The following is a 24,772-nucleotide window of genomic DNA, read 5'->3' as shown; positions in this document are numbered from 1 at the left end:
GCAGGTCCAGGCTCGGAAGCAGGTCTTGACTCTGAGGTCTGTCCCAACTCTGAGGCCGGTCCAGCCTCGGAGTCCGGTTCCGAGTTGGAGTCCACTCCCGACTCAGAGTCCGGTTCTGAGTCATTGTCTGAGTCCAGTTCCGACTCTGAGTCCTGTTCCAAGTCAGCATCCAGATCCGACACTGAGTCCAGTACCGAGTCATATTGAGAGCCTCCTAGAATTTCACRGTCGTCTGAACTGTYTCCACAGCAGAAAGCGTGTTGCATCCACCTCCAGGTCTTTTTGAGAAGGGCTCTCTTTAGATGAACCTTTCTTGGACTTGAAAGTGTTTTCTTGAAGCTTTCTATCAGCTTGTGGATCACTATTCTGTTGCCATTTTTCATCATCTTGAACAGAATTTTTTTAGCTGTCTTGCTATTGCCGCACAGTAATTGAAAGATGTCCTGGCAATGTTTTTCTTCTATCTCKTCAAAAACGACAAAATCTATGTCCTTTACCTCTTCCCACAGTTTCGGAAATAGCTTCTTGTGAACAAGGTTGATCTGCTTCTTTTTGTCTGCASCAAATCTAGATTTAAGACAGGACTTATAAATGAACCGCCCAAGAATCTTGTCTACCAAATGTCTTCTTTGCTCTTCGGTTCCACGTTTGAAACCGATCCGTCTTCCATCCCTCAAAAATTGTTCAGGGTCCATGCCTGCCTGAGTATAATCTTCACTCAGGCAGTTTTCATTTGAATACAGGTCCTCCTCAGAAGGAAARAAGGTCTTTCTGATCTTTYGTTTTGTATCCAAAAACATTTTCCTTTGAGGAAAAGGATTCTCCAGGTGATGTTTGAATTTTTCCACTATTACTTCACGGCCTGCTGGATAATCAAGWAGTCCAATTAAATGCAGCCCAGAAGCAAAGTGGAATTCATCTTTAGCAAGGCTTTGGAAAATCCGTTCACTCAGTTCTTCTGAGACCKCTGAGAGTATGTCCACATTTATGTATCCTGTTTTTCTTAGAAGTAAGCCCAAAACTTCCAGATGTTCCTCCCAAAAAGTTTCCCTCACGATATGCAGAGTTGGTCCGTCTGCAGCCTTTTCAATCACCTGCCAGAGAAGTCCATCGAGGAAGTTCSTTTTGCTGTAATCCAGGATAGTTCGTCTTTGCTGGACTGTGTTTAACCACCTTTTTTCTTCTTCTTCCCAAAAAGGGACCTTAGGTCTCACATCAACTYGATTCTGTGAATTTTTCTCACACATCTTCATTGCTAAAAAATAATCTTCACTCAGTTTTCAATTGACTACAAGTCTTTGGTAGGAAAAAAGTCTTTCTGATCTTTCTGACCGGAGAAGTAACTGACTCCACGACTCTATGATGTCATAGAGTCATGGACTCTATGACATCATAGAGTCATCATTTGAAGGGCTTATGACACAGACATCATTTGAAGTCATGCTGATGACATCATGCTGATGACATCATTATCAGCAGCATGGCAACTGTTGCTAGGTTTAATAATAGCGCACAGTGAGCGCTATTAAAAAGAGAATCTGTGGGCACTAAATACATTATTTCCACAAGTTTGAACTGGAAGTGACCTGCACAGCTTCGCCAGAACAGGGGGCCAGGGAACCATAGTTCCTCCTCTTCTTCTGCATACTTTATGCCGTTTTCACCATTCAACTTTTATGCCATTTAGCTTGCTCTCCTAGAACAGGTGTTCTGGCTATCTGTCATACCCGTCAATCCAGCATACCTTATGGTAATGCGCACATCCATGTTACRTCACATACTGCTTACTCAGCAGATTTCTYATAAATCCGTCATACCTGTGTGTTATGTTTCTCAGACATTTAAGGTACATTTYATTTAATTAAGCTCCTATGTTAATCAAACATATTAACAAATGACTTTTGCTGTTTCCAATATCGTTACCAAACTGTAAACGAGACATTAATACCRTTTAGTGTCACTATTACTACAAACACTGTTTGACTACAAATTTGGTCTCCCACAGGATATTTTGTCCCTATAGCTAATCTACCTTTTAAATATTTCAATATTTATTTTAAAAAAAACTGCACGGAATATGTCCTAAAAAAAAGCATGATTAACGCTGGATGCTGAATATGTCCTAAAGATAGCACATGAATAACGCTGGATGCTGAATATGTCCTAAAAATAGCACATGAATAACGCTGGATGCTGACCGAAGCTGTTAGGCAACAAGCAGAACAACACCACTTTCWGGACACTGCGTGGAACTAACTAGATTTTTCTTATTTTAATTTTTTTATTTACCGTAAACTTCTGAGAAATAAAACACACAAAATGAAACTTTTACATGTATGACGGATTTAWAAGAAACGTAACATCGMTGTGGGAATGCGCATTTCCATGAGGTATGCTGGATTGACGAGGTATGACAGATGGACATAACACCTGTTTGTTTATATCTCTGGGTATTCATAACCTTCATACTTTTTATAATATTCAGCTTTTTATTAATTTTTCTCCACAGGGGGAGAAACCGCTCCATACTGTGGCAGATTTGAGAATTACAATATAAAATGTCCGTTGTGTTTCACAGTGAATGTTTTAGGTCCTGCTTTGGCAATCAATCATCCAGTTTCAGGGCTGTCACGGAGGAAACAAGGCAGTGGCCATTTTGAAATTGGGTAGTTTAACAGTTTTTATGCTGTTTAACACCTTGGAATACTTTTGAGTTTTTGCTTTTTTTGTCCTGCATGTGGCATGTTTTTTGTAGTCTCTGTGCTAACAATACCTCCAAACAAATGAAAGGTAAGGTACCATAAAAGTTATTATCAGGGGTGCTGTCAGAAATCTTGGGCCCCCTTGACAAAAAATTTGTCAGGGGGGCCCCCCCGCCCGCCCAGGGCCCCCCAGCAACAGCAATTTGTCTGTTACAATTTTTTGAGTCTATTTGACCCATAAAAAGTGTCACAAATCCAAAGGCTTCATCTGCCTTGCTTTCTTTGGTTCAATAGTGATAATTGGAACAATATTTACTGCTCATGAATTTAACATCCAACAGTCCACATCCAATATGCAAGTAGGTTGCTTAAATTTTATCTATTAGTTTTAGATACTGAAATGTCTCTCCACATGAGCAACAGTCAAAAGCAACGTGCAAGTACACATAAAGAAATCCAGACTTCTAAAAAATGCTATGTAGTTGCATTTTATTCAAGCTGCAGTATATAACTTTAATAAAAAATATGTTTTCTCCGTATTTGTTAAAGTTGTCACAATGTGATAGCAGTTTGTTATGAGATAGATAATCTGTGAAAACAATCAATCTCCTCCATTTCCTTCCTGAATTACTATTGCTGGGCAAATTATTGCACCATTCTGACTAAAACAACCAATCAGAACCAGTAGGAGGGTCTTAGCGCTGTCAATTATCCTCATTCACTCACTGCTAAATGTGCTAATGGTGGAGAAACAACTTATCATTACAAGAAACCGTTTACTGGTAGCTATGCTAACTAAACTGAGCATTCACAGTTTGAATCTGCACAGCTCTGTGCTATGCTAGCTGCAGCACGGCACAAATTGAGGRGGAGGAAGGATGAGCAGCACCACATGAGATTGTGATTGGCAGCACTAAAACTCTCCTGCCTCTGACTGGTTGTTTTTAGCAGTGAGAGAAGGCAGAGGAAATAGATTTTTCACATTTTACCTCTCATACCAAACTGTCACAACATAAGGTTTTTAAAAAGGTTTTTAAAAAATATGTGAAAAAAATATTTATGTAAAGGTTACACACTGCAGCTATTTATGTTTTCACATACACCTGAATAATGTGTAGTTGCACCACTGGCCACAGTCGCCGCTGTATTCAGCTGCAGCTTCTACCGACTGTAGCTGCTGACGTCACTGTGAAGCTCCAAGCAGGAACGAACCATTTCATGCAGATCCAGGGGGATTCAGGGGGCAAAAACGGATGTGTGTTTTTTGTTCTGGGAGGGGAAACATTAAACTTTTTTATTGTACCAGTGACGTGTGGTCAGGAGAGGCTTCATAGAAAAATAATATATAATAATAAAATAAAAAAATATTGCCATTTTCACCCTGTGGTTTGTACTATAAAGTATCTATTTTTTACTTGGCTTAACCCATTCTGATTAGTTTTTTCTTTAAAATCACTGGATTTTCGCATTTTCCCATTCAAATGCTCAGAAACGAAGCAGGAGAGGCAGCAGCGAGCTCAGCCTCACCTGGGATTACGCAACCTCTCGCTAACTGCAATGGCTGCCGTTCTATGGGAGCAGGTTCGTCCTGTCTGTACACCAGCAATAAAATGGCTAAGAAACATTTAATATATGGACTGATTTTCCATAATTTAGCTTATGTATATAATGTGCTGCGTTTTTTGTCACCAACTGTGTGTGTATCGTGTTTTGTGTGCGGAGGAGCAATCAGAAACAGCAGAGAACAGATTCGAGGTGAGGCAGGCAGTTTTCTTGCCTCATCACTGGGGGCGCTCATGTTCCCAGACATTGTGACTCCACAACTGCAGAGTAAGAGACAGTGAGCTAGCCATGGAGCTAGCCACACAGTAAAGAAATAAAGTACAGCGATATATTTGTTTACTCATCTCTTCCGACGTCAACATGAAAGACTACATTTCTACACTTTAACAGTTTTCTAAAGTGGATTTTCATTTGAAGCAGGAGATAATAAATAAAGAAAGATCAACACCAGAGCTGAACGTTTTGCTTTAAACATTTGTCTGTAATGTCTAAGACTATGTGTTTTACAATTTTTCAAAATCTTATCAAGTACACTTCAAACTCAAAGTACTCCACCACCACCTTATTAGCTACCATCCCTTTCCTACTTTGTACCTGTCCTAACCCTTCTGTTTCGTTCCTGTTAATTAAACCGTAGAGGGGGCTCCTGCAGCTGACATCAGAGTAATTCATTAATGTGTAAGAATGTAAAAGGCTACTTCCCAGGTCTATCTGAGTCCCGTATGTAGGTAATTTTAGACAAAGGCCATTGTGTTACTGTAGCCTTCCAAGTGTAACAAAGAAACAAAACTCTGGGTATTTCTCCATGTGCACTCCTTGCAAAGCTCCCTTGACACACAGGCTCATACACAAGAGTATTTTCTTCTCTGCATAACTTCACTTATGCAAAATCTTAAAGAGATGCACTGGAAGTGAGTGGAGCAAGAAAAATGTTTTCATTCTGATAAGCATTTAGTATCTACACATTAATTAGAAACGTGCATTATGCATAAACAAATTGTGCCATTGGTGTATTAAAAAAAGAGAATGCATGTGTTTATGGGGTTTGCATTGTCCCAGCTTCAAAATGTAATTAAGAAAACAAAGCTTAGACTGTACGGAGGAGTCTGGGCACTTTACAAATTGTAAAGACAGATTATTCACTTCGCTTATTGATGGGACTTGGAGGCGGATGAAGTGGGTATATGAGCAAACAATGTCTTAAAACTCCCATTATATATCTGAACAATGCATAAAGCCTGTAAGTTTGTTGTTAGTGTCATCTCAAAGTCAAAGTGGAGGTGGCTAAATAATGTGGAGTCAAGGAACAAAGAATACCAGCACAATAGAGAGAAGACCTAATAAGAGCAATGAATAGAAGACGATTACCAATTCAGAAAAATTACTTGGCAGCTTAACCTACTTCAAATTACATACGCACTCTGCAAGCATACAAAATACCCCAATAATAACAAAATTAAGTATGTATTTTTATATATTAAGCCATAATAAGGATTTAGGATTAAAGCAATCGTTTAATGTTCAGAGCTTCTTTTACAGCTTAACTTGGCTCAACTTTAAAGCAAAAACTATATTTTGTACGAGTCTTCAGATTTGCCAAGAGAAACGCAACAGTGTATAGACAGAAATGTTAATTGTCAGTGCAAATAGAATACTAGATTATGCAAAATGTCCTTGGATTTTTAGAATTTAATTTATTTTTTGCTCAAAAATTGTAAATAATTTTCCTGGCTTTTTAACATTTCACTGATTTGCCACTAATTCCCCCATCATGTGGCAAAGCACTAAAATGGTTAGAATAACACTGGATCTAAATTATCTCAGTGCTTGATCGCCAAAAAAGTCAGTCAATGTTTTAATTGCTAGTTATGCTAAAAATTGAGCTCAACAAATAAAATGGGATTTTATTTTTAATATCATTGTTTGTATTTTACTATTTCATATTTTTACATGTAATTTTCAAGCTGGTTACATTTTAGAAGTGTTAAGATTTGCTGTTAACTTTGCCAGCAAATTCTTAGGATTTAGCACTTTTTTCCTTTTTTACAGATTTTATATTATTCCCGTATTATTCAAGTTGACTCTTAATTTTATAGAGTATGACTCCAGATCAAACTAAATAAATAAATAAATGGTCTCCCTGATGGGAAATTTTATTCAAATAGACTATTTCTATGTAGGAGACATATGGGCTGATAATAGATTATTTTAAATAATATTTTATGCAAGAGCATACAAAGACAGCCAAAAAGACAAATGATGCATGTGAGGAAACGTGTGGTAGACAGCCAAGTTTTTCTGCCAAGTTTAGGACAAAGAGGTCAAACCTGCACATATAAAAGTGGCAAAAGACAAAGTTAGAATGTTAATTTTATTTTCAGTCAGGGGGAAAATTTTGCAACATTAATAAATTACTTTAAACTTAAAGTAAGTAATCCTGGGCTTACATGTAGATAGATAAAATTCACAAACTTTTGACATAATCCCTACTTGTCAATAAATCTTTACAACATTTTTGTCTTCCAGCTGTCTGTAGAGTGTGTTTGATATGTAGCTGGGGTTTGTTTCACACAGTGTTCAAACTCAGCTGCTGCATCTAGCCTACTAATTTGAGTCTCATGTTTGTGGTATTAGACGCTGAAAGAGCCGTTTTAAAAAGGGTGCCTCATGTTCCCCTCAGTTTTTTAACAACTTCTACAGTAACTCCCTTTGTTGTTTTGACAAGAAAATGCAGCTTGGGAATGCCTGCAAGGTCATGTGCATTTGTGTGTGAAACCACAACTCCGAGTCTACATAGAAACTGTTTTCACGACTGCCTGTTTTGTCTGTAGGCAGATCTTTAGAGACTCTGTTTGTACTAGATCAATCAGGTCATTGTTACTGGAAAAGAATGGTGAGATGTTTATTGCTGAACCTTCAGGGTTACTGACAACGAGTACAAACGCTGCACAGAGATAAGATCAGAACTTACAGACATGCCACAACTTGAACAGCTGATGAACCCAACTGCAGCACTGAACACTTTATATTTTAGCTGACTGATAAATCCCACCAATGTTACACTGGTTTTCCTGATGCTTCTGTACAACATTTTCAGTACTTAACATTCAGACGTGTAATAAGTCTCAAAGACAAGCTAAAATAAGTCTGCTCCTTTCAATAAAACTGATGTCATATTAAAGGAATGAAATGTGTGATATTGTCAAATATAAAGATTCATCACATTTAAGTCTGGTTAAGTTTATAATGAAAAGCAGGTTTTCTGGTGGCTGCTTATTCACAGCGGTTTTAAATAAATATTTGTCAAGCTGTATTATGGCCTTCAGCTGGAATAAGCATTAGACAGATGTTTACATCCAACAATAAGATTTTATTTACTCAAAAAACAAGAGGTTCTACTTTACAGACTTAGTAGCTGTAAATGTAATGCTTTTTTGATGTTACTTTCTCTAGTAAAAAAATAAATAAACTGGGTTCATGAATATTAGGATCGAAAAGTTGATCTAATCTCATGTTACCCAAGAACTCACTTTAAGAACCAAAATATTGTTCCCCCTCTGAAGTTTTGACCACATGAACATTAATATTTTGCCAAACTAAGTTTGGTAAATGGGTAAATACAGTGGTTCCCTATAAGTACTCTGTTCACAGGGGCACTGAATTTATTTATATATTTTTTATTTCAAAGTGTAGGTTTATATAATTGAAAATTAATGACTATATTGTTCTGGATTAACCCACATTTTCCTCACTTGTCTCTTTCTTTCCATTATTCTGATGTTCCAACTGCTTTATGTGACCTTTGGCATAAACTTTACATGAAGTATGCGACTCAAGTGCAATTACATTCCATCAAGAGGCCCACATATATTACTGACATGCATAATTGTAAAACCGTAATAGAATAAAAAATCTTAGGCGGTTCCGACAGACACAAAATGTTAAAGCTTTACAACAAATGATGCACGTTTCCTCACATGCATAATTTGTTTACACTTGAACAAGTGTAAAGTTGTGCAAGTTTACACTTTATAATTTCTAGTTTTAAATTCAGATCACACAGATTAAAACTAAGGTAATGTTTACAGTTCCCCATTGAAAATTGTATTTACATTTGTATGGACCAACAAGTACTGGTACACATTTATAGTTTGTTCTTTTCATCGAACGAAAAATACAAGGCAAAATGATTTCAGAAAAATGTAGCTACTCATGATCTTTTAAAGGGCTACTTATGTTGTTTTGGTCTCAAATGACAAACACACTTAAACCCAGAAAATATAAACAAGCAGTAACACAACAGAAATAAAAATTAGAAAAGGGGTCTGAAGCTCACCTAACATAAGCACTCACATGTTTATACAGTTAGTGTTTTTAGTGTGCATGCTTGGTTTGCACAAATGCAAATTGAGATAGGGTAATTTAAACCATAATTCCTGCAAAACACTGATGGTTCACTTTTGAATCTGATGAAATGATTGCATAAAGAAAAATTTCCCCATTCAGACTGGAACACATTTGTAAACCATCACAGAAGACACCTGATCAGTGGAAGGAGGCTTGGGTATGATGATTGTTCTCTATTTATCACCTGAAAAGATGCATATCGAAAACTAGATTGTGCAAAAAGAGCATTAGATGATGAGTTGTGGTTACATGTGCATGTCTATGTACAAACTTCATTTGGCTGTGACACAGTAGGACTAATTCAGTTACTCAGGGGTTGTGTACTGTATTACCTTGTAATGGCACAGAATCTCATTTTGCCCAAGGAGACACATCAATCTTTTGGATATACTGGGGAGATCAGTGTCTCTTCTGTTGAGTGCATGTGGAGAGAACACTGGAGGAACATTGTGTGTGCATGGGTGTGAAGTCTCAGGCATGTATTTGAGTGTTTCTGTGTTTGGTAATGGGGAAGAGTGAAATGGAATAAAATGTTCAGACCACTGGAGCCGAAAACTACCCATACATTGGTTTGATAAACAGCATGAAAGACCACTATAGTACAAGGCTTGAAGAAGTTTGTGTTTGTGAGAGTGGGTGCATAAGAGAGAAACAGAAATCGAGAGAGAAGGCAAGCAATGGAGTAAGCATACAAGCGTGTGTCAGGGCTAAAGTAAAGATTTTTTTTTTTTTTTTTGAAGAGATGTGTTTGTATGTGCTGAACATGAGCTAAAGTGTAAAATCAAAGTAGATTGTGTGTATTGTGTGCATCCAAGCATTACAACAATCCTGCACATGTATGTACGTGACCAGAAATCCTATTGTAAACACTCCTCGCTCTGCTGTAATTCTACTTTTCTGAAGTAAATCAGAACATTCTCTCCCACTTCTGTTTTTGTAATTGCTTGACAGAAGACTTTTCATTTCTGCTCCTTGAAAGAAAACGAGTTACAACCAGCACTTGTTAAAAACACAAGGTCAGGTAAAGAATGTCAAGGCAACTTGTGTACAGCTTAAAAGTTCAGAAAAAAATTCAAATAACTAAAGTAAAATGCATGTATTACCTCAGTAGTAAGACTAAAAACTCAAGATTGAAGCTGAGAAAGATTTCCTGAGATTAGTTGAAAACTTAATGAACACATTTCCACCCATAATTACATCAGTATAATACAGCAATGACAGATTACAGTTTCAATAAATCTATGATCAGAATAATAAAACAAGTTATTGATCTGGCCATGACATGGAAGAAAACTGAATTTCACCGTGTATAAACCAGTGTACCTGCACTTAGAGTGGGAGCACTTAAAAAGATACATGACGGTAACTAATGTTACACAAAATTAGTGTCATCTCATCCCATTGTAACCCACAATGCTTTGGGGATATTTTCAAGCATATTTGGGAAAATAAACTATATGACATCAGCTAAATAATTAAATATTTAACCACCATCTTCCAAAGCTTTTCTACTGTAGATGCAGCAGTTGCGACTCCAACTACGAGCCTTTTTTTTTCAGCTGGCTAAACATTTCCAGAAACACATCTGCCCAAATAAGTGAGGATGATATCTACTGCTCCAGAGTGTTTGCCTCGGTGGTGGATGAAGAGGTCCAGGCAGCGCGATGCAAATGGCAGAAAAGAAGCCGCTCACACAGTGGGGGTTTCACTGCTAACACAAATACATTCACTATACATTCTGACATACAACCACACAGACACTATTCTGTCTCTCTGCTGGTTTTGTTTATGTAGTGCCTGTTAGTGCATATGTGCAATTTGCTACAATGACTGACGGTGACTACATAAATTAAACATTTGGCAGGAATAAAGGTCTATTAGAAATGAGCCACGAGTCTGCTAGAATTGTTTACAGTGTGAACATAAACTAACCACCGACCTGGAAGTAGAAAATAGTACACAGAAAGAGATTAATTCTGTTTAGTTTGAATAAAGCTTCCAACAATAGAATCATGCAATATTCAACACAACTTAATGGCCAGATTGAATTACCTTTCCTTTAAGTAGATAAACATGGCAACATTAGAGTATGAGGAAAAAGATCATAAAAAAAAAAAAAAAAACGACGAACTGAATAGAAGGAGCTGAACAAAGAAAAAGGGATAAAATGTTAGGACTGCAAGGTTATCCATTATGTTTCCTGGACGGATTAGGCGAGTACTTCAGAAAAACAGAAATTTACCTTCTGGAATAAAAACAATCCCAGTGAAATTAAATCCTGCAATGTTTGTCTGTATTCATGAGATGTTGAAGTTTGCATTTGTCAAACATTTCTAAGCTCAACCCAAATGGAATCTGAAGGACATAAGTATTTCATGTTAAGAAATTAAGCACACACTTCCAATACAACCGCATATCAACAGTTCACAATATGTCACATACCATCATTTGTTGGAGAAAAGCGAAGTGAAAATGTGAAACAAGTGTAGTAAATACCAAGTGCACTCAATTCACTAGCTTTTAGATTAACCTTGAGCAGCAATAACTTGAAGTAAATCTCTTGCTGCATGATTTATGACCTCTGTTTCTTGGATCAGTGTGAAACACTTCTGGCCATCTTATCTTTACAGCGTTGATTTTGCTGATGGAAGTGTAAGTCTAGGATACAAATGCATATTTATTTCCAAAAAGCTGCCTTCTTTTCAGGTGGAGGACCATGGCAAAATCTTCATTATTTTTTAACCAGTATGATGATGAGTTACTACATCTTTGTCCTGCTGCATGGCCTAATCTCAATAATGCTTATTGATAAATGAATGATTCGGGGTTGTTTTAAAGGAACAGCTGGATTTGTTATCAGCAGTCAATAGTATCCTACCAAGAGGATGAGTTTGTGTTAGTTTCCCTGCTTGTGGTAAGAAGCATTAAAGACTCAGATTACTCATTTCTGAGGTGTAGCTTTTAGGTTCTGCATCTAGTCTCGACATCTATGATCTCTGACAATCATTTTAAACATTTTACAACCATCTGCTTTTTGCTGATGAACAGTACAATTTCTATTGCTTCCAAATTGTCATAAAATGCCCTCAAGTGTCTCTAAAATATAACTGCTAGTGAGTTTTGTCTGTAAAATTGATTTACCAAACACCTAAATGCGTCAAACAGTTACCAGTGATTTGATCTGGTGATCTAATTGAATTACCAAACGCATTGAATTTCTATATATGACGTCAAATTGTGCCACACATACTGTTTAGTAAGTTTCTGTTGAAATAAAAATAAGGTATTTTATATGTTGAGCTACAGCCTACATTAAGTTAGAATCATCTAACCTATGTAATATATCTGCAGAGAGTATGTATATTTGCACAGGTTCAAACAACACTGTGGTAATCAGCAGTATTTGCCCTTAAACTACTTATTTCAATCTATGAGATGCCAGATCAGCACTAGCAGCCTGCTAGTAATTCCTCACTTGTTGAGTTAAGGAGAGATCTCAAACCATGAGTGTACTGTCAGTGTCTGTTACACTGAATCATCCGGCCTTCCTGTCTGCCCGGAGGATACACATGATGAAGATGGTTTCTGGCTTAGGGTGAGAGTAGAGGATCATTACCACCAGTGTTTAGCACAACTTCATGCAAATGAACAAGATACTGACAGCCAGAAAAAGCAAGTAAATGGAGAATGGGAACAAGACAGCTAATGAAATGTAACGACCTGTAACACATTTAGAAATTGTGTGAAAGAAGGGGTGCATGGAAAAAAAGAAAAACTGAGAAGTAGCTCACAAAAATATACTGGCCTGGGTGATTATTGAGTATTTTGGGGCAAGAATATATTTGATGCATATCAGAGTAAATAGAAACTTTTAACTCAATTCTAAAATAGAAAACAAAAAAAACCAACTTGTAACTCAGGAACTACAAGTAAACTTTGAGGGATGAAAAATGCATTAAAACCCACTGAAGAATATGAAATATTCCATGTTCTGGATTGAGATAGCTTCTACTTTTTCTTATTGCTCTGCTGACATGAGAAATGTCACACAATGAACAAACAGATCTGCACTTATTCAACTCAAACATCTACAAGTTCTTGCAATTGGACTCTTAGTGCCCCTACAGAGCAGGTTTTTTGCTTTGTTCTTTTTTCACTGAGCTGAAGTTGAGTAGTAGCGTTCACTGTTGCATCAGAGTAATATTCACCAACAATGTGCTCTACAAAGTTGACTTTGATGAGTATCCAGTACCAACAGTGGAGATGGGAAGAAAGATTAAAACAAAACGTGATCTCAAAACAAATCGATGACAGAGTGGATAATTTCTTTGATCCAGAAAGGAGCAATTTTTGCAGAAAAAGTACACTGCAAAATTAGTGCATTGAAGTTTTCTTATTATTGGATCAGAATATGATATAATAGAAATATATGACTGGTATCATACTGTGAGTTCCACGTTGATCTATATGGCCACAGAGTTGTATTGCTGCAGAGTCGTTTGAAAATGGATTTCTGTACCCAAAGTACCGTATTTTCCGCCCTATAAGGCGCACCTAAAAACCTTCAATTTCCTCAAAAGCCGACATTGCGCCTTATAATCCGGTGCGCCTTATATATGGACCAATATTAAGCCACAACAGGTCTAGCAACTACGGTAAGCAGCTGCCGACTTCATTTTGCCCGTAGAAGCAGAAGCGCGCGGTGCATGCTCGGATAGTTGTCAGAATTATGGTTTGTTAATAAAGTTTGACTGACCTATCTACCTACCGACCTGATAATCAGATCGTCTGCAGGTCATTTARCACCACGTTCTCCACAAACATGCTGTGCGTGAACGGAGAAGGGTGACCATCGTCCGGCCACGCCCCAGCCCAGTCGCAGAAGGCTCTCCTCGCCGACCGAGGAGGGGGGTGGGGCGGGGAAGAGAGGCAGAGACTGCGGCGGCAGCGTGTCAGTTGGTCAGTGTTACCCTAAAAGCAGTTGGGCACAATATGGCAACACCGTGAATGAAACAATGACTGGGGCAGCCTACTATATAAAGTACTCAGGGACCACTTTATTATTACACATCCACATTTGTACGGGACGGGTGGCAACCCAAACTGTAGCGTCTTTTCTATGCGCCTTATAATACGGTGCGTCTTATATATGAAAAAAAGTTTTAAAATAGGCCATTCATTGAAGGTGCGCCTTATAATCCGGTGTGCCTTATAGTGCGGAAAATACGGTAAATATTTTTTTGTGCCCGCATGGAACCAAAAATCTGTTATTCTGAGGTTTAACAACCATTAACAAATGAAATATTTAATAGATCAGTCATCATTTGAAGCAGGTTAGAAATAATTGCTAAAAGAGAAAAAAAAAATCACTTATTTATTTTGGGTTGATTGTCATATTCCAATCCAAGAATCTAAACAGTGAAACGTTAGCATTTTTTCCTTGCAATTTTGATGATTATTGCTTACAGATAATGAAAACCCAAAATGATGTCTCTCAGAAAATCAGAATACTGTGGAAAATGTCATTAATGGAAACTTATGGTGTCACACCCTAATCAGCTAATTAACTCAAGACACCAGCAAAGGTTTCATGAGCCTTTAAGCAATCTCTCTCTGAGTCAGAAGACAGTCATCGACACCCTTCATAAGGACGGTAAGCCATAAAAGGTCATTGCTGAAGAAGGTGGTTCGAATACTAGCCAGGGGCAACAAATTTTGCATTCCCAGTGTCAAACCACTCATGAACCAGAGACAACGTCAAAGGCGGTAGGGAGAAAATAAACTGGACTAGCGAATAAATTCTGCATTTCATTTGGAAATCAAAATCCCAGGGTATCAAAGAAGAACAGTGAGGGACAAAATCCATAATATTAGAAGTCCAGTGAGTAGTTTCCACAATCAGTGTTAGAAATTGTGTGAATGTCAGGCCATTTTGGGGTGCCGTGTCATACTGATGTTGGTCCACTGTGTTTTTTGAAGTCCACAGTCAATGCAGCCTTCAACCAGTACATTCTACAGCATTTGATGCTTCCCTCTGTATATAAGCCTTATGGAGATTGATTTTGTTTTAAAGCAGGACTCTGCCAAAGATGCCAAAAGCTGGTTTAACCACCACGGTGTTCCTGTTCTTGATAGGCCAGCAAACTCCTCTGACCTGAACCCTACACAAACTCTATGGGCTGTTGTCAAAACTAAGATGACCTGAAGGCAGCTATCACAGCAATATGGGCTTCCATTAAACCTAAGCATTGCCACAGGCTGATGGTATCTATGTGATGCCACATTAATGCAGTAACAAGAGGAGACCCAAACAAGTATCGAGAGATTTCTGAAAAGTAATCATACTTTTCAGAAATCTGACATTTGTGCTTAAAACATCTGTTTTTGAGTGGTCTAATTTGATATTCAGATTTTTTGACACTGAATTATGGGTTTTCATAAAATTTTTATATTTTAGCCTGTTAATGAATCTATAAATTTCACTTTCTGAGATGACTGGCAAGAAATAACGGACACGCGATATTAGTTTTTTTTAGATGTACTAAAACATTTCATAAAACTACTAAAATGTACAAATTCAGATGAAGTTTTGTTTGGTTCTTGTATAGTTTTTGTGGACTGAATCTTATACTCAAGCTTTTGTTAATCTATGTATGTAATAAAGAGATTTTCTAATTACTAAGCTAAAAGTTAATAGAAGGTTGATGATGTTCCTTTATTACAAAGCCAGAGGCTATTGAAGGCCTAGCTGGACTAAGTTGAATGTGTTTTCTGATGGGTGCTAAAATTACCTTGGTAAAAAAATTAAAAAAAAGAAGCCAATCTAATTTGGATTTAATAGGTGCAAATGAAATTAATATGCAATCTAATGAAACTAATATTGTGAATCAATTTGAACACAAAATTAAATTTTCATGGTTGGTCCCAAGTGAGATACTATGCTATAGTGTTGTGAGGATCTGCACTAATAAAGTGAATATGATAATAAAGAAGGTTCATCTGTCATACCCAGACAGTGTGCAGAGTAATTTGAAAGGAGAAATGGGTTTTGTGCAAGAAAATTAATCTTCAGGTAATCAATGTCTACACTGAAAAGTATCTGAAGGTTTTAGAAGTGCAACAAAAAAGTATTTTGTGTCCTCTGGTGGTTCCTTTTTACCTTGATTTAAACATTTTGTCAACTTCCAACTATCTTAGTTCATAAAAAGATGAACTGATGTAGCAGTATTAAATATAAACTCTGAACACTTTAAGGAGAAACTGAATATTTTGAGTCTTACTAAACTCAAAAGTTTAAGTCAAACTCAACATTAAAAAGGTTTATAGTAAATCTTTTTAATGTGTGGACTCAGCAACATAACAGGAACTGAAAACAAAAATGATTAACTGGAAGTAGTTAATTTCCAGGTTTTCTGTGCACTAGAGTTGTGGATAACAATAAGAGTCTGCGGTGAAAGGTTTTTATTTTATACCCAGTATGACTCCTTCAGCACAGACATTGCCAATAGACCTGAAAACTCCAGGAAAAGTTTCCGTCTTCCAACAACATGGGCAAAAAAAATAAAAAATCCTGACCAAGCTTGTTTTACAATGTGGCATCAATCAGCCTTTTAAGTGTACTCAGAGGACTTTAAAGTCTTGTGTAGTATTTATTTCTTATTTGGTTAAAGTAGTTACTTTTTTAAGGAAGGGATTTTTTTGGCCCTTTTTGTAAGAAGACATAACTTTTTCCTAGCGTTTTCAGGTCTATTTGCTATTATAGCAAAATGTCTGTACTTAAGGAATCAAAATGGTTATAAAATAAAAATCCATGACCACAAATCTACAGACTCCTATTATTTTTCCCAACTTTAATGCACATAAAACCTGAAAATTAACTACCTCCAGGTAATCCTTTTTGGTTTTAAATTACTGTTATGTTGCTCAGTTCGGTGATCAAAAAAAAGGTTAATGGTATATATTTACATCAAACTTTTTTAGTCAGATTCAATAGAAGAGAGGAAATCTTCCAAATACCTAGCTACACACAAGGATGAAGAAATGTATCATTTAGTTGAACCTAAATTTGTTCACCTTTAATCTCATGTAAATTATTTAAGATTAAAGACTTTTGAGGACTTAAAACTTCCTGCGGATAAACTCCAATCCAAAGGAAAACATCAGTTTGACATTTAGCAAGACAACATGAGCAAGGAAGAGCTTAAATGATTCCACATGCTCACACAAAGACAAATTAGCAACAAATCAAAGACAGGCCACACGCACAACAGTGCTCTGTGACGCAGGGAGAGTTTGGAAGAATGAGTGATGTTGTAGATGTGAATACCACTCGCTACAGAAGGATCTCTGTTTCAGCAGCTGACGAATATAACCAATGATGTCACTACCATCTCGGCCAGATGCAATCAAAACAGATTTTGTAAAAAAGAAAAGGCACATAAAGAACTCATTCTGTCTCATTTTTCCTCATTTCCTGACATGAAAACCACACCAAATTAGGGACACCAGTTCTAAAATATCTGAACAAAAAGCTGCCTTTAGCTGATATTTTTAGTACTTAAAGGTTTATTTTTGGGAAATTTGGTCAACAATTAATTTATCTTGTCAAGCACATGTGTAAATACACTGTTTCACATGTGACATTCCAGTGTAAAGAGCAAAACAGGGAGCTTTATTTGCAGCCAGTTGGACATGCTTGGAAAAAAAAAAAAAAAAAAAAAAAAGAGGGCACACAGTGCCCCTGCTGGATGGAGTCTGACAAAAGACTGACATCTGAATACATTCTTCAAGATACAGCACAGCACAGAATTATTAACAACTCGTGCTTTGAGGTAGTAAAAAAATATACAAAAAGTAAAAAACGATTACAGGCTTGATCTGCTAATCTTAAGCCTAGCTCCATAATAATAATAATAATAATAATAATAATAATAATAATAATAATAATAATAATAATAATAATTCAATGTTGAATAGATTGATGATTACTGTTGGAAGCACATATACTGGGGCATCTGAAGCCTCTATTTCAAGATGCCTTTTAAGCCTTGAAATTGTTGTTTGTGATGTTTTAAAAAGACATTCAAAGTAAGAGTGCTCAGATTGAAAATTATATTAAGAGATATCTGCAGCACAAACAGGACCAACAATGAGCTCCATGGGTAAGAGTCAAGAGGACTTAACTTGACTGAAATAAAGATAGAAAAACGTATTTTCTTTAAAGAAAACTTTTAAATGGTAAAGGAAAACATGTTTTGTGAACCTAGAGCAGAACAGCTTGGGAGTAGCAGTGGAGATTTTGTAAGTGAGTGACAAGTCTCTTATGAAAAAGAAACGTGAATCTCAACTAACACTTGAAAGAGGTTTGCATGCCTCTTCTAGTGAAAGCATCAGACACATCAAATAAATGTTAAAACACAAATACAATCCAGGTTGTTCGGAGAGAAATCTGTTGAAAAAGCCTCGTGCTTTTTTCAAGAGGATAAAAGCACGAGGCACAGATCTCACATGCCGACTGCCGACTGAAAGGTAGATAGTTTTAATTAGTTAATAATGAATCCCGACCTAAAACAAAGTAAAAACCGTCATTATGACCTCTAATATGCCAGTACAAAAATAACTTAAAAGGTGGAACAAACACAACCTGCTTTGAGAACACAAAAATAATACAAATGGAGTGTTTTTGGCAAAGATTCTACAGCATATTTGTTGGAAAAATGTTGTGTACCTGTATCTAAGGCGATGTTTGAGAAAACACAACGGATATTACAAAAGTCACCTTTGACTGAGGTTGAATTAATTGATATTTAGTAAAATACGTCAGACGTGCTGTGTCTAACCTTGAAGAAAGTTTTGATTTGGTGCGTCATTTTCACAATAGGGGTAGTAATGTTTGAATACTAATGTTTATATCAAATGTCTCAGTAAGACTGCTGAGTAGGGGCATGTCCAGCTAGTTTTTAAAGAGAGCTAAAAATAAAAACTATTAAAAATGATTGTCACAAATATAAAAACCCAGGTGGGAAGCAGGCTGGAACACAAAGTGAGTGGCTCATGGCACGAAAGTTGTAGATTGATGTAACCATAAATGCATAAGACACAAAAACAATTCTGTTAAAATTCAGAAGCTCTAACCATAACAGCAAACGCAATTTACAGTGTCTAAATTTTATATCTTCTGTGTTTAAAGCACAGCGTAAACATGCACAATACACACAACTTATTAGATGTGTGTATGTGTCTGCATCACACGAGTACATTGTCCTACATGTTTCAAAAATGTTCTGCCTTAGACGCTCGACATAGCTCAAAGTTTTCACGATGATTTAAGATATTGTACCTATTTATTTACAAAAATGTTTGATATAGTTTCAGTGTTGATTAATTATACAATTATAAAGCAAAGAATTAAATCTTCATTAAAGCATTAACTGCCATTTTTTTTCAAAATAGATTTAAAATAAAACAAAACAACAACCAAATAAGCAATTGCTGCAGAATACCAATTTAAAATGCATTTTTGAAGAAAATTGCCCCTTTTTAAGCTTCCTGACCTGAGCAGCTGTCTTACATTAACAGAGATCCCCACATGAGAAATTTTGCACTAGAAATGGATTATACGGTGTTAAAATTTCCCAAGCTGGCAAAGTCAGCTAACAACAGCTGGCACTATACTAAGACATTAAGTTGCTAATAGCTGCTAATAGCTGATGTCTAATCAAGAAACCCTGCAAAACTAAGTCATATTTATGCACAAACAGCTGACTGAATAAAATTGGCTCATTTTAGGCGATTCTTGCTTCACACAGTAAAAATGCACAAAACAGAAGAAAAGACAGAGGGCAACTAAAGTATCAATGTCTCATTTAGACATTGGATCGGTTCACAAAAAGGTTCTAAAGTACAGATTCATAAAAACTGTTTTTTTAATATGTTGCACTTACAACATATAATGTGGGAGTTTAATCTTTTCCCAATAATGACTGGTAATAAATATATAAGCACGCAAAAGGTCCCCTAATAACAAGCATGAAGATGTAAATTTATTAGATTTATTGCTACAAAGTGAAGCATCTCCAGCATTATGATAACGACCAAAGTAATCATAAAACACCAATTCTAGTTATATAGATGTAATAAATAATGAGTCATGACCTAAAGAAAAGCCCATATTTCTCTTTGCAGGTTGCTCTCTCTGTTAAATGCTGCTGTAATAAGCTAAGAGGGTTCAAGGGCATTAGTAGAAATTCCTGAGAAATTATCGAACTATCAAACAGAGAGAAAAAAAAAGTAGTCTAAGGCTTCTTAGCAAGGTAAGAAAAAAATATTAAAAGTCTGGGATTCTGGGTTTAAACTCTGGGTTTTACTGGGATCTTGCAAAAATGCTGGGAATGTGTATGATTTGGGTAAAACGCATATATATATATATATTATATATATATATATAAATAAAAATCCTCTCTTTCCTAAAGGAACACAATATACGTATCTGTAAAACATTTCCTTCATTGTGGTAGAGGGTCACCTTTGTGACAGGCAACTGATGGGTTACCATCAGTAGAAATGTAGCACCATTGGATTGGTCTGATATAACCATTTTTAACAAGGCCACTGAGTGTAGACCACATAGATTACAAAAACAAACACGTTTGTGTAAGCGCAGTGAAATTAACCTATAAAAATGTGTCAGTGTTTGTTCATGCTAACATCTAAAAACAAGAATGTCTCCCCCCTTTGTTCTTGAATTGAGAAAATTTGAAAATAAGTCTATGTAAATGGTGTGTGAAAAGTAATGTATTTTTAATATTTCAACAATTTATTGTTTTTCAGAAAAAGTATTAGAAATTCAACAGATATGCCTTTGACAAATAGAGCAACAAAAATTGTAATAAATAACATACAATATTCCAGCTCTAAAAATAAGTGCAACTGAGCCAGCATATCCCTCTGCTCCTATTAGAGGAAAAAAAAGGTCCTGCACTTGTTTTCTGTCTATTAAAGTTCATTTTCATTTAAGAAATAGGATTATATGTAGATATGTATAGCCACATACTACATAAATCCAAAGCATAGCCTGTAAATGGATAAAATTAGAGGCACAACAAACAGCCCGGAGGAGCTGTGTGGTTGAGCAAATAAAGCCGGAGAGCACGTAAACATACATGCATACACACGCACGCACGCACACACACACACACACACGCACACACACACACACACACACACAGTGAACTGTAACAGCAGGGAGGCACTGGAGCAGAATTCAGATAGAGCTGAATATTTTATGAGCTGTGTTCTCTGTTTGCAACTCTGAGTCCTACCCAGTGTTAATGGAGATGATTTCAATCAGAGGGTTCTTTCTAATCTTCGGCAAGTCCAATCTTGCACCTCCAAGTCTCCGTCCACCATCTTTCTTCTGACCCAGCAGGCGAACAGAGTGACCTGGTGACACATGGTGACAAATCAAACTTTATTATGCTAAAAATCTTGGTGGATGGTAAAGGCAATTAAACATAAAAAAACACCCACCATGATGGTGGGTGTTATATATATATAAGCAATCATCATTATTACTACACACTACAACCATTTGTCCTGCAACAATCCCTTAGCTTCTTTGGTAAAGTAGTCCTTGGCTTTGGCATGATTCTATGCCATAAACAAAAAGAAGAGCATTTTGAAAGATGTTTGTTACATCTTTAATGAAACTAAAAGCTGTCTTAGAAAGCATTATACTATAAAGCCTGAAAATCTTTAAAACAGAAACACATCGCAGTCTCAAAATACAAATACTGCTATAAAAATGGGTGTATGAGAATGAAAGTTGATCAATATCATAACTTGCAATTTTGATAAATTCCATAAACAATGTAATAATTACTTTCAATCTTTTGTGCTTTTAGCTTACCTGTGCTGCATAGTTCTGTTTTACAGTTTGTGTTGTCTTGATTTTGGTCACAGGAAGTAAAATAACTACTACTTTGTGAAAAAGTATTGGTCTACGGCAATGTAACAACTCATAATGTCCAATTATTCGAATCTGATTCAAGGTAAGGACAAGTCTCACCCTTCTACTATACTGTAACCTAGGGAGACGTAGATCATTAAGTTTTTCTGTGTGCTTTTTGCACCAAACTAAATTCAAATCAATGTTTTTTGCTTTGGAAAGTATTTGACTTGACTTGAAAGAACATGCATTTGGGACATGAAACATAATATACATTGCGGTAAGTAGGGCACCAATTTGCATAAATTAATTCCTATAATTATTTTCAAGCTATTACAACTGCAGACAATGAAGGGTACACATGAATTAATGACTTGGTCCAATTACGGGTTTCTACTCCATTCAGATTTTATATTAGGTACAAACTGCTTCTAATGTACTGCTTTTGATGTATAATTTTTGGGGCTATTGCAAAGTTACACACACAATTGAAAAGTCACCAACGTCCATATTTTGATGAGTGTAAATAAAATGATGAAGCCTCCTTGCTCTACCATCCAACAGGGTACCAGCTGTAGGTGTGCAAAATGAAGGCACTGAGGGATGGAATTGTCTTCCTGTTTTCATCCGCTCTACATGAGTCTCCAGGGAGGGAGGGATCAGGCTGGGAAGCACAGTTATCAATTGGTAGATAAAAATGACAATCTGCCCCAGTGGAGGACAAAGAGCCAATCAGTGAGCCGTGACTGCTCGTAATATCCCAGAACAAGCAAGGAAATGAGTAACGTTCCCCAGTGGAAAACAGCTGAGACTTTGAGCACATTTGGCCGTCCTTTCTTCAAAATCTCAGAGTCTACGTGTCAGGATGAGACAAGGACACAAAACTGTTGTATGTTCATAAACAACAGTAGCTAGTCTGTTTTATTATTGCTAACCAATTAAAAGCTGAGCATATGAGCAAACCTGTCCTGATAAAAAGACGCTAAGGGTCTCACTGAGTTTAAGTAATATTTAATGATAAAAAATAAGGGGAAAAAAATAATTTATTTCAATTTGCTTCAAAATGCAGCATAAATAAACTATCCAAATGTATAATTAGTTGGGATATATCAGGAGATAGCAATTACCTAAATTACCTTGGTGGTGGATGTTGCAGATGTTTCTCCAATTATAAAAATAAAACACCCCTGAAAATGAACAGAATTTGTGAATGTGACCACAGACCGAGACCGGAGAAATAATCTCAATACCAGCAGGGAATCACTCCAGGAATATTTCCAAAGCCTAATTCAATTTGAGAGCCCGGGCGTGCATAAATGAGGGGCAACAAATAAAATAGCCATCATGAGTTGCTGAACAAAAGAAAACAAAGCTTCCCCATCTATCATTTCAATTACAAAGCTTACAAAGGCCAACTGTTGTGACATCACCACACAGAGGAAGACACATCATTGAGCCACATTTTGTTGATATTGATTGTGTTCCTCCTCATTCCTCTTGTGCCCCTTTTCCAATCTGCCCTTGTTCCTTTCTCCTGATCATAAATACAAACCAACATAAATCTTTCTCTGCAGTCATAAGGGCCCATTAAAACATTGCAGAGAAAATGAGGAGATGGGTATACAGGTGAATGAATAGAATTTGACAGAAATATATGAAAGATGTACAAGACAGCAGGATGGATGGATGGTAATTTTTGAAAGGATGACCTGTCGACCTGTGTGATATCTTTTAAGTGGTTGGTCCTGTTGTGCTCACTCCTTCAATTGAAAATCAGTGTGTAGGATTTAAGGGGGATGGAGACAGTTGGGAGCTGAAGTAAATGAGGAGGGAGAAAAAAATGTTCCCATATTTTCCCAATCTAACCATTTGTACAGTGTTGCGTTTAATCTGTTTAATGCTTTTTTAAATTAATTTTTCCATTACAAATAACATTTCCTAATAGTTTCGTTATCGGTACTAGTAGGATGTTACAAGAGATAAGCAATGCATAATTTTTATAGTTGGAACAAAAAATGCCAAATAACTTAACTGTCCATTACATTTCTATAATTTCAAATGTTTAAATCAAAATCTTTTAAGTTATCTTTCAACTGCAAGATGTTTACATTGGATTAAGTTATAATTTGTACAGCCTTCTCACCTTTTTTTTATTCTTGTTACATTGGTATGTACCTCTACTTTAGGAACATTTTAATGTAGACATTCGTTTTGATAAACTTTCATTCTGCCACCTTGAACTTGTTTGGTGGCAGAATGCCTTGCAATGTTCCTTAATGCAAAGTGTTTGAAAAGAGCTTAAACATCAGCAAAGCTTAAAAGCTTTGAAGCTTGACAGGTACAAACTCCACACAGCTTCATCATATCGTTTTTTTAGAGAGGCTCATGGAGCATTAAAAAACTCCTCTACATTTCTTCTGATCACTTTCTACAAATGTGAATATATCTGCTTGTCTTAGAAGAAGACAAGCAAGACAAGCAAAAGAAGATTTTCTATTTTCTGAATAGAAAATCTTAATTTCCTTATCATATGTACTTTATTTTCTTCAGCACTGACATTTGCAAACAATGTGTTTATAATGGTGAACCGACATCAAAAGGTTATGTGGGCAGCAGTTTACCTTCACACATACATTAAGCTGTCAAAGCTTTCCTACTTCTTTCTATTCCAACAATTTTATTACTAAAGCTTTGCAGTTTCTGGTCACAAAAAAGAGATGTTGATGAAGGACTAATCTCCAAAACAAATTAACAATGTTTAATTTTGTATTTATAATAGCACAATTAAAATAATTTTGCCTAATTTTGGTGTGGGCCTCTTAAAACATTTTACTGCTTATTTAAAGTGTTTTCTTCTTCCTAAACAGAATTTTTCGGCTGTGCACAGCAAAAAACAAAAACAGGAAATCCAGCCATTTTTTCTTTTAGAGAAGTAAATCCTACAGTTGTCAATGTTTCATTTTTATGTATGCACCACTGGGGTAAAAAAAATAAAAATACTAAGGGTAGTCACAGATGTGTCCACAGTTAAAGAGTAAATTAGCATCTGGCACAGTTAAAAAATCTATCTGTGTAAGCAAACTTGGAACAATGAAAGCCCTCTAACACCCACCAAACCACTAATGCTGTAAAATGGTTAGCAACACAAGACTGA

At 36.3% G+C, this 24,772-nt stretch overlaps 1 protein-coding gene across 1 annotated transcript in view; it reads right to left on the bottom strand.

Annotated features, from left to right (window-relative positions):
• cdkal1 (CDK5 regulatory subunit associated protein 1-like 1) overlaps nucleotides 1–24,772 on the bottom strand; it is a 182,521-nt gene that overhangs the window by 102,307 nt on the left and 55,442 nt on the right. Inside the window, exon 7 of the mRNA XM_017309343.1 lies at nucleotides 20,993–21,113. Within this exon, the coding sequence (XP_017164832.1) occupies nucleotides 20,993–21,113 (121 nt within the window). The remainder of the gene's footprint in view (nucleotides 1–20,992; nucleotides 21,114–24,772) is intronic.

This window comes from Poecilia reticulata, linkage group LG16, assembly GCF_000633615.1.
Source record: "Poecilia reticulata strain Guanapo linkage group LG16, Guppy_female_1.0+MT, whole genome shotgun sequence".
NCBI lineage: Eukaryota > Metazoa > Chordata > Actinopteri > Cyprinodontiformes > Poeciliidae > Poecilia > Poecilia reticulata.
The sequence above is the reverse complement of the archived record's forward strand: the minus strand, read 5'-3'. Positions and strand labels throughout refer to the sequence as shown.